The sequence below is a fragment of the Gracilinanus agilis genome, chromosome 2, assembly GCF_016433145.1.
Source record: "Gracilinanus agilis isolate LMUSP501 chromosome 2, AgileGrace, whole genome shotgun sequence".
NCBI lineage: Eukaryota > Metazoa > Chordata > Mammalia > Didelphimorphia > Didelphidae > Gracilinanus > Gracilinanus agilis.
The window spans coordinates 599973647-599987348 of NC_058131.1; the positions used below are offsets into that span (position 1 = coordinate 599973647).

At 43.8% G+C, this 13702-nt stretch overlaps 1 protein-coding gene across 1 annotated transcript in view; it reads left to right on the top strand.

The window, feature by feature from the left end:
* The window catches only part of ACAN (aggrecan), a 44720-nt gene that overhangs the window by 16178 nt on the left and 14840 nt on the right, over positions 1 to 13702 (top strand). Inside the window, exons 6-12 of the mRNA XM_044660139.1 lie at positions 299 to 473; positions 1581 to 1708; positions 2711 to 3004; positions 3691 to 3882; positions 6304 to 6663; positions 6802 to 9714; positions 10158 to 10271. Of these exons, the coding sequence (XP_044516074.1) occupies positions 299 to 473; positions 1581 to 1708; positions 2711 to 3004; positions 3691 to 3882; positions 6304 to 6663; positions 6802 to 9714; positions 10158 to 10271 (4176 nt within the window). The remainder of the gene's footprint in view (positions 1 to 298; positions 474 to 1580; positions 1709 to 2710; positions 3005 to 3690; positions 3883 to 6303; positions 6664 to 6801; positions 9715 to 10157; positions 10272 to 13702) is intronic.

Consider the following 13702-nt stretch of genomic DNA (forward strand, 5'->3'; position numbering starts at 1 on the left):
AGGAAGGAAGGAAGGAAGGAAGGAAGGAAGGAAGGAAGGAAGGAAGGAAGGAAGGGAGAAAACTGGGTGAGTCTTTGAAACCTAGAGGCATGTCTGACTAATTCAATGAGTACATCTACAGTTGAGATAAAATCATAAAAATGATTTGAGATGTTGAGGCTTTGGAGTAGAAGTGGGAAGTGTGTTTTCAGTATAGCCAGACATTGTAATGAAGCATCAGTCCTCACTTTCCATCCCTTCCCATGCCTACAGCTAAAGCCAATGGTGACCTTTCCCTTTGTCTCCTCTTTCCCACCAGGTGTTGTGTTCCACTATCGTCCAGGTTCTACCAGATATTCTCTCACCTATGAAGAAGCTCAACAGGCCTGTAGATCTACAGGAGCTGTCATTGCTACACCAGAACAGCTACAGGCAGCCTATGAGGCTGGCTATGAACAATGTGATGCTGGCTGGTTGCGGGACCAGACAGTCAGGTGAGCCCTGGAGCCACGTCCTCCCTTTCTTCTACAGAAGAAATCATGGAATCTCAAAGCTAGAAGGAATTGTGGAAATCTAGTCCAACCTTTATCTGAGCGGGAATCCTGAGGCAATATAATATTTCTTGGGGCTTCCATTTCTTCATCTATACAATGAGCCTCCTGGATTAAGTGATCTCTATAGTCTCTTCTAGCTCTGGACCTATAGTCATATGATCAGGCATCCTGGGGCATGCTACTTCACCCCTCAGGGACAAAATTCCTTCCTATATTAAGTGAGGAGGTTGGACCAAATGACTTCTCTATTATCTTCCACTCTATATCAATGATCTTGTCATCTCCTCTACAATATCCAGAAAAAGCAGTCCTCTAACACTTTGCTTGAACTCAGTCTGTTCTGAGTCAGCCCATTCCTAGGGTAACTACAATATAACACTTCTAGGCACTTTCCCAGCCATGGGGACCTTAAGTCTTGGCACAGCTGAATTTAGCTACAGGAAATGAGTTTAAGAGCCTCTTAGGAGTTCAGGATTGAGATTCAAGATAGAGCTATCAATTTCTCTCCATAGCCAAGAGAAAAAACAGAGAACAAGAGACAATTTGGGACACTCCCAACAAAGAATGGAGAAAGAACTTTTCATGAAAGGTTTTCACCCAATCTTGACAAATTATTTCTCAAAAAATTACTGAGTATATGGGGAGAAATCATCTTCTGCTTTTTCTCTAGATAATTGCCCTGGGTCAGTCTTAATCCTTCCCTGCTCAGTTAGTGATCTTGATTCTGTGTTCCCTGTTATCAAACATCACATACGAAGCCGCCAAAGTCATCTTCACAACTAATGCTATAGTTCCTCATGGTGATGATGATGGTAATAGTGATTATGATGAAGGTGATGCTGCTGCTAATGCTGATGCTGTACCAAAGCCAGATGTTTCTCTGTGTCTGCAAGTCCTAGGCCCAGGATTCCTCATCTTGTTTCCATTAGAGGAGCCAAAGACATTGCCCCTCCAGGTCCATAAGTGACTAATATCTTCTGCTTCAAAGCCCCTGTCTCCAATTCCTATTGTCTGGAGTTAACCCTTTTTTCACTTTCTCCTTTGCAGATACCCTATTGTGAGTCCCCGCACCCAGTGTGTAGGAAATAAGGACAGCAGCCCTGGAGTCAGGTCCTATGGCCTACGCCCAGCATCTGAGACCTATGATGTATACTGCTATGTAGATTGGCTACTGGGTATGGAATCAACATCCCCAAAGTTCTGGTTTATATGGGTTTAGGGCCTGACATGAGGAATTTTGGATGAAACTCCTAAGCAATGGGCAAAATATGCCAGATCAACCATCTGTCCTTCCATACAACTTTCTGAGTCAGAAAAAAATCCAGTGAGGAAAATATATGAATCAATCATTCTCTTAGGCCACCATATTCCCTCTGTCTATGTAGTTACCTCTGTTTATCTTTTTCTCCTGTCCCAGATTGTCTCTCTCTCTCCTTTTCTCCCTCCCTCTCTCTCTATTTCTATCTATCTCTCCATCTTTCTCTTTTTCTACCTCTCTCTCTCCCTCTCTTTTTGTCTATGTCCTTATCTCTGTCTTTTTCTCAGTCTTTCTCTGTCTTCTCTCAGCTGAGTATTTTTAGTGATACTTCCCCATAATGCACAAAACAAGGAAAGAATGTTGACTCCAGGGCAGGAACCATAAACCAGGAGAAAAGAAAATAACCAACATCAAGCCATCTTTTCATATGTACGCAGTAAGTGGCCTAAAAGAGCTTAAGTTGCACTTGTGTACAACATTTGCTGCGTCCAGTGAGGAAAAGGCATCTAGTCGTCAGAGAACATGTATCATTTAAGAGAAGCAGTCGGATAGAGGAATTGGAAAGATCTGGGTTCAAATCTTGTCTCTGACACATCCTAGTTGCATGACCATAGACAAGTGACTTCCCTTCCTAGTACCCCTAGCCTACTGACTAAGATTCTGGGTTATACACAAGTTGTTGATCTATATTCATGGAAGAAGTTTCCATACCTAGCAGTTGCCCCACAGTGCTCAGGGTAGCTTGGAGCCAGACTCTATATAAATCACAAGTGTGAAGGAGGATGTGATGACACTTTGAATATATGTGTATTTGTGTGAAAATACCTGTAATAGCCTTGTGGGGTGTGGGAGAAGGGGTGCCTCTATACAGGGTATTTGGCTCTAAAAGCAATCTAATCTAACTGTGTGTTTCCAATAGGCGAGGTGTTCTTTGCCACTCGACTGGAGCTGTTCACCTTCCAAGAAGCCCTAGCATACTGCGAAGATCACAATGCCACCCTGGCTTCTACAGGGCAGCTCTATGCTGCCTGGCGCAGGGGCCTAGACAAATGCCATGCTGGCTGGCTGGCAGATGGCAGTGTCCGTTATCCTATCATCACTCCCCGCTCCTCATGTGGTGGGGACAAGCCAGGTGTTAGGACTGTTTACCTGTATTCCAACCAGACTGGCTTTCCTGATCCCCTGTCCCGGCACCATGCTTTCTGTTTCCAAGGTACTGTGCCACCCTTCTCAGGCTACCCAGTTTTCCCTGCTAGAGTAGGAAAGATCCCTTTCTATTAAGGAATGAGTTACCTTTGTAGTCCCCTCTTTTAACAACCATGCTGCTGGTCCCTCTAAGCCATGTACCTTTTAGATGTTCCCGCAACTGAAAAATGGGGTAGAAGAGCCTTCACAAAGGAGACAGACAGACAGACAGAGATGGGGCAAGAAGGGAGGGGTACAACATGAGCTTATATTATCTCAGTTCTTCTTGCTTTTCAATGAAGCCCAGGTGTATTATTGCTTCAATGCCTTAGAATAGGGGTCAGCAACCTTTTTGGCCGTGAGAGCCATAAATGCCACATTTTTTAGAATGTAATTTTGTGAGAGCCATACAGTGCTCACAGTACTCGCTCCTGTAACAGCACCTGAAAAAAAATTGGCTTTATGGCTCCTGCAGAAAGAGCCCATATTTGGCCCTCAAAAGAGCCAGATATGGCTCAAGAGCCATACGTTGCCGACCCCTGCCTTAGAATATGAATATTATAGTGGAAACCCTCTCTTGTTTGTCCCTGTTTCTTCAGGGACCAAGAACTATGTACTAAATGGATCCCTTGGGATAGAGCTCTGAGTAATCTGAGGTAGAAGCTTACGGCTTGGGAGGTCAAGTCACTCACCCTCTCCTCTTGGATGTTTCAGCTGGGCCTTCTCTGGTGGAAGGTGAAGAAGTCACGCAGACCTCCATTATTGATGAAGAGCTGATTCCAACTCAGGTGGCTCCAAAAGAAGGGGAAGTCCTGTCCAGGGAAGAATTTGATTTTACCACTGTACCTGAGAATCAGACAGAGTGGGAAACTGATTTTTTTCCAACAAATACTTCACTACTCTCAGGTCAGCATGAACCTGTGCCTTCTAGGAAACATCTTGCTCTGAACCAAAGGATCATAGATGTAGAGCTAAAAGGAACTTGGAACCCATCTAGTCCAACTCCCTTATTGATACTGAAGCAAAGAGAATATAAGTGACTCATCCAGCGTCACAGCAATTAAGAGCTTGAAGTGGGTTTTGAACCCAGGTCTTCAAGACTCCAAGTCCAGGGTTTTATCCACTATATTGCACTGCCCCCATGCAATATAGTTCTGTTCAGGTGGAGAGCACTTCTCTCTATGGGAACCCCAGGGACCAGTGTTCTATTTCTCAGATCAGTTATTGAATCTCTGTACAATCCTGGACAACTATTATCATTTCAACATGTCTGTGAGACTCTGAGATCAAAGAATGATTAGCATCCACAGCATCATTAATTAATTTATCAATCAATTATATTGTATATGTAAGACTTCAGTGAGGCTGTGATAGAAAAGAAAGTAGAACGAGTAGCTCCCTCTCATTAGTTTCAAATATGCAGGACCATTCCTGCATAATATACATGGCCCCATAACCTTCTATATTCTATATCCCCCAAAAAGGAAGTATAAAAATAGAGAGGGAGTTCCTAGGCAAGGCCGAGGGGAAGAGATTACCCTTCCTGGAAAGTGAGGCAATGACTAGATGATCTAAGGCAATGATGGTGAACCTTTTAGAGACCTGAGAGACTAACTGCCCAAACTACAACACTCATACTGTATGTGCACCCCACCCTCCACCTTACCCCAGACAGGGGAGGGAAGAAGCTCTCTCGTTGGGCCACTGGGCAAAGGAGTGGGTCATGTGAGAAATGTCCTCAAGCTTGTGGAGAGGGGGAAGGGAGCAGCCCCCTCTGGCATGCTCCAGCATGTGTGCCATAGGTGTGCCAATATGGGTCAAAGGTCTTTGGGATCCTAAAATTCCACAATTCTCCTTTTCTTTTTCCTCCTCCCCATATACCTCCCTAGCAAAAATTTCCATTTGCTAAGGATAATTTCAGCCAGCAGTTGTTCTAATTAAAACATTTGACTCTAAAGTGTGAATGATCAATAGAGTTTACCAATCTCAAGACTACTTCTGTTCCCAAAAAGTTATTCCCATAGGAATCTCCAATTAATAGAATATGTGAGAAAGAGATTTTTTAAGCAGGGGAATTCTGGGGGGTTCCTTAATTGTTTACTGATTCCAGGAAGTAGCACTATCCTATATCTGCCAAAATTAGTCAACCGGGAAAAAAATACATAAATGCAGCATCAAAGGCTCTTTAATAACAGGAACAGTGGCATCTCTCTTTGTAGTCCCAAGATTAGAAGAATATCTGGTATATAGTAGCTACTTAATAACTGCTTGGTGAATTGAATGTATATTATAGCAATGTATCCAATTCAATTGAATCAACATTTCTTAAGCACCTACTATAAGTCAGGCACTTCCACTATATGCCACCATTTTCTAAAAATGGGGTAGTGGTAGTCATTGTAGAGAAAGAAACAGATGAACAGGCATATATAGAGACTCAAGAGAGGCAGAAAGTCCCATCTCAGGAAGCACCAAAGAATGAGTAAGTTTATGAGTCTGAGTCAGTTCATTTAATCCCTCTTGTGCCTCAGTTTCCCTATCTATAAGATAATCCTACTCCTGAGGTGAGAAGAAAAAATATACCTGGGAGCAGCTAGGTGGCTCAATATATTGAGAGCCAGGCGCATAGAGATGGGAAATCCTAGATTCAAATCTGGCCACCAACTCTTCCTAGCTGTGTGACCCTGGACAAGTCACTTAACCCCATTGCCTAGCCTTACTGTTCTTCTGCCTTAGACCCAAAATGGAAGATAAGGGTTTTTAAAAAAAGACATACCTGTGAAAATACTTTTGAACATGATGTTAGTGGCATAAACTTATAATAATAGTGTTGCTAGTTAGTCATAAAATTAGAGGTACAAAAGGCCTTACAGATCAATCACCCTTAGTTACCACTACCTCATTTTACAGATGAGAAAACCAAAGCCCTCAGAGTTTGAGTGGCTTGCACAAGGGACACACAGTGAGTTTAGTGTCAGAGATAGGCCACCTTTTCTCCTTCCAGGGATGTTTTAAGTCTTTAGTATAGGAATTCTTTTTTTTGTATCATTGACCACTTGGCAGTTTTTTAAATGCATAAGATTGGAAAAGAATACAAATTAGATTGAAATAGAGTTATGAAAATATTTCCTTTTTTGTGAAGTTCACAGAGCTTCCAAATCTATTAGGGGTTCATGGACCCCAGGTTGAGAATCCCTACATCAGTATCAAGTATATAATATAAGGATAATGGTAGCAATGGACCTAGGCTTCTAGATATGAGGGATCATAGGATTTCTTAAGTGCTTATTGATAAAATCTTTTCTTTCTTTTCTCTCCCTCCTTTAGTGAGTCCTTCATCTTGGCCTCCCACTACTGCCCTTCCAGAAGAAAGTATACCTTCAGCCTCTGGTGAGCCCTATGAATCTAGTATGGGCCCAAGCAGTGGCAGTGAGGAACCATCATCCTCTGGAGAGCCATCTAGTGTTCCAGATGTGAGTGGAAGTGGGGAGCCATCAACTTTTGGAGAGCCATCTGGTATTCCAGATATGAGTGGAAGTGGGGAGCCATCAGCCTCTGGAGAGCCATCTGGTATTCTAGATATGAGTGGTAGTGGAGAGCCATCAGCCTCTGGAGAGCCATCTGGTGTTCCAGATGTGAGTGGCAGTGGGGAGCCATCAACCTTTGGAGAGCCATCTGGTGTTCCAGATATGAGTGGCAGTGGGGAACCATCAGCCTCTGGAGAGCCATCTGGTGTTCCAGATCTGGGAGTTCCACATGTGAGTGGCAGTGGGGAGCCATCAGCCTCTGGAGAGCCATCTGGTGTTCCAGATCTGGGAGTTCCACATGTGAGTGGCAGTGGTGAGCCATCAGCCTCTGGAGAGCCATCTGGTGTTCCAGATCTGGGAGTTCCACATGTGAGTGGTAGTGGGGAGCCATCAGCCTCTGGAGAGCCATCTGGTGTTCCAGATCTGGGAATTCCACATGTGAGTGGCAGTGGGGAACCATCAGCCTCTGGAGAGCCATCTGGTATTCCAGATGTTGACATTTTGGATGTGAGTGGCAGTGGGGAGCCATTGACTTCTGGAGAACCAGTCACTGTTCCAGGTTTTGGAATTCCAGATGTGAGTGGCAGTGGAGAACCATCAGCTTCTGGAGAGCCATCTGGTGTTCCAGATGTGAGTGGAGACTTCATTGGTAGTGGAGAAGCTTCAGGAGGGTTTGAAACAAGTGGACAGCCCTCTGGTGGCCTGGATTTCAGTGGCCTTTCATCTGGAGTTGCCTCTGGTCTACCTGGGGAGAGAGGGTTATCTTCAGGGGAAACAGATGTAAGTGGCTGGTCAAGCACTACTGAAGTTAGTGGACTGCCTTCAGGAGATGATTTAATTGGATCTGCTTCTGAACACTTTGACCTCGGAGAACTGCCTTCTGGATCTTTAGGGAGTGGCCAAACTCCAGAAACAAGTGGCTTGCCATCTGGATTTAGTGGTGAGCACTCTGGGGTAGACTTTGGAAGTGGCCTATCATCTGGACTACCCGATTTGAGTGGATTTCCATCTGGTTTCCCAACTGTTTCTCTTGTTGATACTACATTGGTGGAAGTAGTCACAACTACCACTGCAAGCCAGTTGGAAGGGAAGGGAACCATTGGAATTAGCGGTCAAGGAGAAATATCTGGGCTGCCATCTGGAGAGTGGGACATTAGTGGGGGAACTAGTGGACTACCTTCAGGAACTGAACTCAGTGGACAGGCATCAGGATTGCCTGATAGCAGTGGGGAAACATCTGGAATATTTGGAATAAGCGGACAGGCATCTGGAATTCCTGAAGCTAGTGGAGAAACATCTGGACTGTTTGATGTCAGTGGGTATGCATCTGGAATTCCTGAGGCCAGAGGAGAAACATCTGGAATATTTGGAATCAGTGGGCAAGCATCTGGTTTTCCTGATGCCAGTGGAGAGACATCAGGGAATTTTTACTTAACTGAGAAGCCATCTGAAGTACCCTATTTCAGTGGTCAACCCTCTGGATTACCTGATGCCAGTGGAGAAACATCTGGAGTCCGTGAAATCAGTGGAGAGCCTTCTGGTGTACTGGATATCAGTGGAGAAACATCTGGGGTCCGATTTCACAGTGGACAACCATTTGAAGTAACTGACCTTAGTGGGGCAACATCTGGAGTATTTGATATCAGTGGACAACCATCTGGAGTGCCTGGATTTAGTGGTGAAACATCTGGAATCTCTGATCTGAGCGGGGTGGGTGATCTCAGTGGCTTGGTTTCTGGAACTATAAGTGGCAGTGGCGAATCTCCCAATGTCACATTTGTTGATACTAGTTTTGTTGAAGTGGCCCCAACTGCCTTCAGAGAAAAAGAAGAAGGCTTAGGTTCTACGGAAGTAAGCGGCTTTCCTTCTGGGGAGACAGATATATCAGGTAGCTTCTCTGGAACTGTGGACATAAGTGGGCAATCTTCTGGAACCATAGAATCTAGTGGACTTGCTTCGAGTACTCCAGAATTTAGTGGCCTGCCAAGTGGATCGGTAGAGCTCAGTGGGGAATCCTCAGGAGCAGGGATTGGAAGTGGCCTACCATCTGGAGAATATGACAGTAGTAGTAGTGGACTTTCATCTGGTTTTCCCACAATATCTCTCATGAATAAAACTTTGGTTGAATCTGCAACCGCAATTCCAACAGCACAAGAGGCCGGAGAAGGGCCTTCTGGAGTCTTAGAAATCAGTGGAACCTATTCAGGAGAAACAGAAATCTCTGGAGAAATATCCAGAACTCTGGACCTTAGTGGGTCACAGCCAGGACTGTTAGAGACCAGTGGGGAGTCATATAGCACACCATCCTTTAGTGGTGATTTTTCTGGGGTCCCTGATATAAGTGGAGAATTATCGGCAGTAACCAGCAGCAGTGGAGAGGCCTCGGGATTCCCAGAAGTCACTTTGATTACCACAGATTTAAAGGAAGCAGTTCCCAAACCAACAGTTTCACAAGAACTCGGTCAAGGATCTCTTGTGACACTCCCTCATTTTGTTGAGTCCAGTGGAGAGTCCCCTATTTCTGGTGAGTTCAGTGGGATGTCAACAATCCATGAGACTGAGGTAGAGGCATCAGCAGTCCCTGAAGTGAGTGGTGAATTATCAGCATATCCTGAGGCATCTGCTGTCCCAGATGTTAGTGGCACAACATCAGCACTTTATGAAATTGACCATGAAGTATCTTCATCATTGAATGGAAGTGGGGAATCATCTATTTTCCAGGAAGTGACCAGTGAATCGTCCTCCACACCTGATGTGAGTGGAGACTCATCTGCCTTTCACGAAATCTCTGAGGAAACATCTGCCACACATGATGTTAGTGGAGAGACTTCCAGCCCCCAAAATGTGGACTTAGAAACATCATCTGCACCTCTGGCCAGTGGTGAATTCCCTGTGAGTTTTGAAGACAGGACTGAAGTCAGTGGGGAAACTTCTGGATCCCCAACTTTTTCTGTTCCAACTATTTCAGGTGACACATCTTTGCCAGATGTAGTCATTAGCACCAGTGTTCCAGAGACTGAATTCAGACATCAGACCCAAAGCCCTGAAGAGGCTCAAACAGAAATTGAGTCCTCTAGTCCCTTAATATCAGGAGAAGAGACTGAAAGAGATGATGTTACTGAAACTGGAACAGATCCCTCCCCCACAGACACTTCCATTGCATCCCAAGTTTCTCCAGATGAAGAGGAAGAATCAGAGTCCACCACTGAAGGTATGGTTATATTTTCTGACCTCAGATATATGTGTGAACAGGTGAGTGTGGGTACCTGTTCATAATGTAGAGATAGACACAGTTTCTCTGGATTCAAAACACAAAATAGACTTGGATCATTAGAAATGATATAGTAGACCCCTCCACTAGGCACAAAAAAGTGGTATCTAATAAGTTTGCCTTCCTGTCTTCTTTGGGTCCCTTTCCACCTCTCCTTTGTTCCTAAGATGTCTTTTTCAAAGTCCCATAGAGTCCAAAAGAATCAGTAGGACTCCATGTCTAGCAAAGCAAAGTTGAGGAGAAACATATGGACCCAAAACAGGTGTACTAAGAACTCTAGAGACCTCAGCTCCCTTAGCTGAGAGGTCAATCAGGCTGCCCAAGTGGCTGCCCAAGGTGGCAAGATAATCTGATTGATCTGCTCTTCCCCTGCTGGTTTACAGCCACCCCCAAGTCATGTGCTGAGGAGCCATGTGGAGCTGGGACCTGCCAGGAGAGGGAGGGAAGTGTCATCTGCCTATGCCCCCCTGGGTATATGGGCAATCGCTGTGACATAGGTAAGCCCCTTCTTTAGCCTAAATGGGGGAGGGCTGGTGGACTCCTCCAGCTTCCAAAAGGGAGTCCGCATTCACCACTTAAGCTCTAGTTCAATTTACTTAAACATAAGAAGAAAAATATGGCATTAGCATAAACAAATTGAGGCACTGAGTATAAATCCATTACCTAGCACTGATGTTCCCACAGTTCTCTTCAGAATCCAGAGGTCCATCAACAGGAGCCAAAACAGATATTAATTTCCCAAGCCCCCCTCTTTCAAGGAGAAAAAGAGAAAATTTCCAGAAGCACCTCAATATCCCATTTTCAGGTTTGAGTTTGGGGTGTGAACTCTATCTGCTGTATCAGTTCAGAGGTTTGTTAAACTCATATGGCATATGGAGTACTTAATCAATCAACCCGGGAATGTCTTAAAGTGTCTACCATGTGTCAAGTACTATGCTAGATGTTGGAGATACTACTGAAAATGAAACAGACTGCCCCGAAGGAGTTAACATTCTGTCAGAAGAAATATATGTTCATACAAAATAAATTCAAGATAGTGAGGGAGGAAATAGAAGCGCCAGTAGCTGGGGTGGCCAGGCAACATCTCATGGCACCTGAGAGTTTGGGAGGAAACCAAAGAGGCTACAAGATGGAAGTGAAGAAGGAGCACATTCTAGGTATGAGAGACAGACTCTGCAGAAAGGCATGGAGGTGGGAAACGGAGAGAAATGGAGAGAAACAACAAAATCAGTTTGGACCATAGTACATGAAAGGGAGTCATGTGGAATGAGGCTGGAAAAGTAGGCTACAGCTAGGTCGATCAATCAGCAAGGATTTGATCAGATTTTTATTAAACACTATGCTAGGTGCTGAGAATACAAGGAAAAAGCGCAGTTGCTATCCTCAAGAAGTATACATTTTTATGGGTGAGAAAATATATACGAATAGAAACATATAAGACACAGCAATAAGATAAATGATAACTTTATGAACTGGAATATACTTTTGATTTAGGTTCTGTAGAGTCCAATAGCCTTATGAACCCAAGCAGAAATGACAAAGATAGATGGTTTCCCATAGCCCTTTGCCCAGCACTGTGAACACCTGGCCAGGGAATATCACACGTGTACTAGACAGTCACTTCTATCTTGAATGAGTTTTCCCCAAGCTGTAAACAGAGCAGTTGGGCTGCTTCTCTGGGGGTAAGAGGTGGAAAGGGGCCAGGAGGTGGCCACGATGGATCCTCTAACTTCAGACAGTAAGAAAAATAAGTTCATCAGAACCCTACCTCTGATCCCCCAGCATCATATCTAAGCTCCTCAACAGTCCTGTTTCTACACCACTTATATATAATCTGTTTTTTCTTTGAATCAACACATCTTTCTTTGTTAGCAGCATCGATGACCCCACGTGTCTCTAGGTAATAGCATTACTTAGGCATATGTGATCTAAAGAAAGAAAAGATGTCCCTTTAGTCTGGAGTCAAAAGACCTGGGTTCAAATCCTATCTGTTCTACTTCCTATCTCTGTGACTTTGGGCAAGTCAGTTCACCTCTGTTGGCCTTGGTTTCTCTTAACTGTTGAGAGAAGGGATGGAATTAGCTGAGCTCTAAGGGCTCTTCCAACTACAAACCCATGACCTTATGAATCCAGTGTTATTGATGGTTTGGAGATGCCTTATTTGCAGATGTCCTGAATCTATTTGGGTAAGTCTAACTCTTAGAAAACCCAGGGTCTCTGCCTCTGCAGCAGGGCTCTCATCTCTTTTACCACTTTCGATAAGTAGAATGAAAGCAGAGTTTTAGAAGGAATAAAACAAAACAAAACAAAGCACATAATATGTAATGTATATGTTTGCCCTCCAATATCCTAGAAATACACAGAAAGGTATATTGTGTGTATATATATGTATATATTCAAACTAACATCCTTATTACATATTATATAGGTATATAATATATAATAAATAGACTGTATATAGCATATATACAGGAAATATATATGTATATATAAACAGAAGTTGGAATCTATAGTGCATATAGTAGGAATAGTTATCTCAACTGTGGTTATATATTAATATATTCCTACGCTCTTTTCCCTATTCCAGAAGAATCTCTTGCACTGGGGTGGGAAAAGTATTTGCAGGATGATTTTCAGATTGACTACAATGGGATTAATTTCTTGGGCTGAAAATGATGACTTCACAAACAAAATTCATTTCTTCACTGCAGAGGTATCAGCATTTCCATGGCGGGGCGGGGAGTGGGGAACTGGAGGCTCCAAGGATGGGATTGACTCCTTCTCCTTAGTACACACCCTGAAAGTTCCACAGCTGCCTCCCATTTGGGATGAAGAGGCCGTGCATTTTTTTTTTTTTACCAGGAACTCAGAGAGATTATCTCTGTGTTTTCCAGCATTCTGTAGTTGGAATTGAGACGCTGATGATGACTGAATTTGAGTATAGATGAGTTCAGTTTTCAAGCAATCTAATCTCGGAAGAAATTTTTCTAAAGTCTCTTCCATAACGCTCATTGTTGAGTAGTAGAACAGAAAAAACCTGAGAAGGTTAACTCAACCGCAAATGCCTATGTTGTATTAAAGGGATGACATGCCACTCAGCTTAATAACCCCTCCAATTCTCCCTGTGTTTCTCAGAAGTTCCTCAGCCTTAACAAGAACAAAATAAATCTTAAGCAAACAAGACTTTCGGAATCAGAACAACATATTCTGTCTTTTCAGCTCCTTCTGACATTTCAGCAACTCTGTCTCCAGCCTAAAACATAATACCAAAATGAGAAAAGAAGTCACAGGCATATCTCTCTGGCTGCTTCAGCAGGCTTGATGTCCTGGAGCAACAAGACAGCCTGAAATGAGGAGAATGGTGTTAAGTGGACCTTACCTAATTTACCAGAGGCCCTTCTTATTCAGCTCTCACTACCCATTTTATTTTTCCACAGGGCTTTCTGGCTGTTACTATTCAACCATCTCCAAGAGGTAGATGGTATCTATAGCTACTCTGAGCAGAGGAGAGGGGCTAAGTGACTTGCCCAGCATCACATTGTGAATGAATGAGTGATGGAGTCAGAACCAGAATTCAGGTCTTAACCCACTTGTCCCACCTTGCTAACAGGAGCTCCCAGATGAGCTCTTCAAATAGCTTCTGGTCCAAAAGAACTGGTAACATGGTACCAGATTTATGAAGCATGGAATTTTCTTAGAGGTGAATTAGTAAAGCCTCTACTGTTTTGGGCCAATCTAACACAAGACCAAAGGGGCTTGTCCTAAGTCCATGTTTTTTTCTGTGAGCTAAACATTCAGTAGCTAGTTTAATTCTGTTCTAGGAGTGCCAGCAAGGAGCACCACATTTGGAGGTGCTTACTAAGAGTTGGGAGGAAGGAAGGAAGAAGGGAAGGAAGGAAGGAAGGAAGGAAGGAAGGAAGGAAGGAAG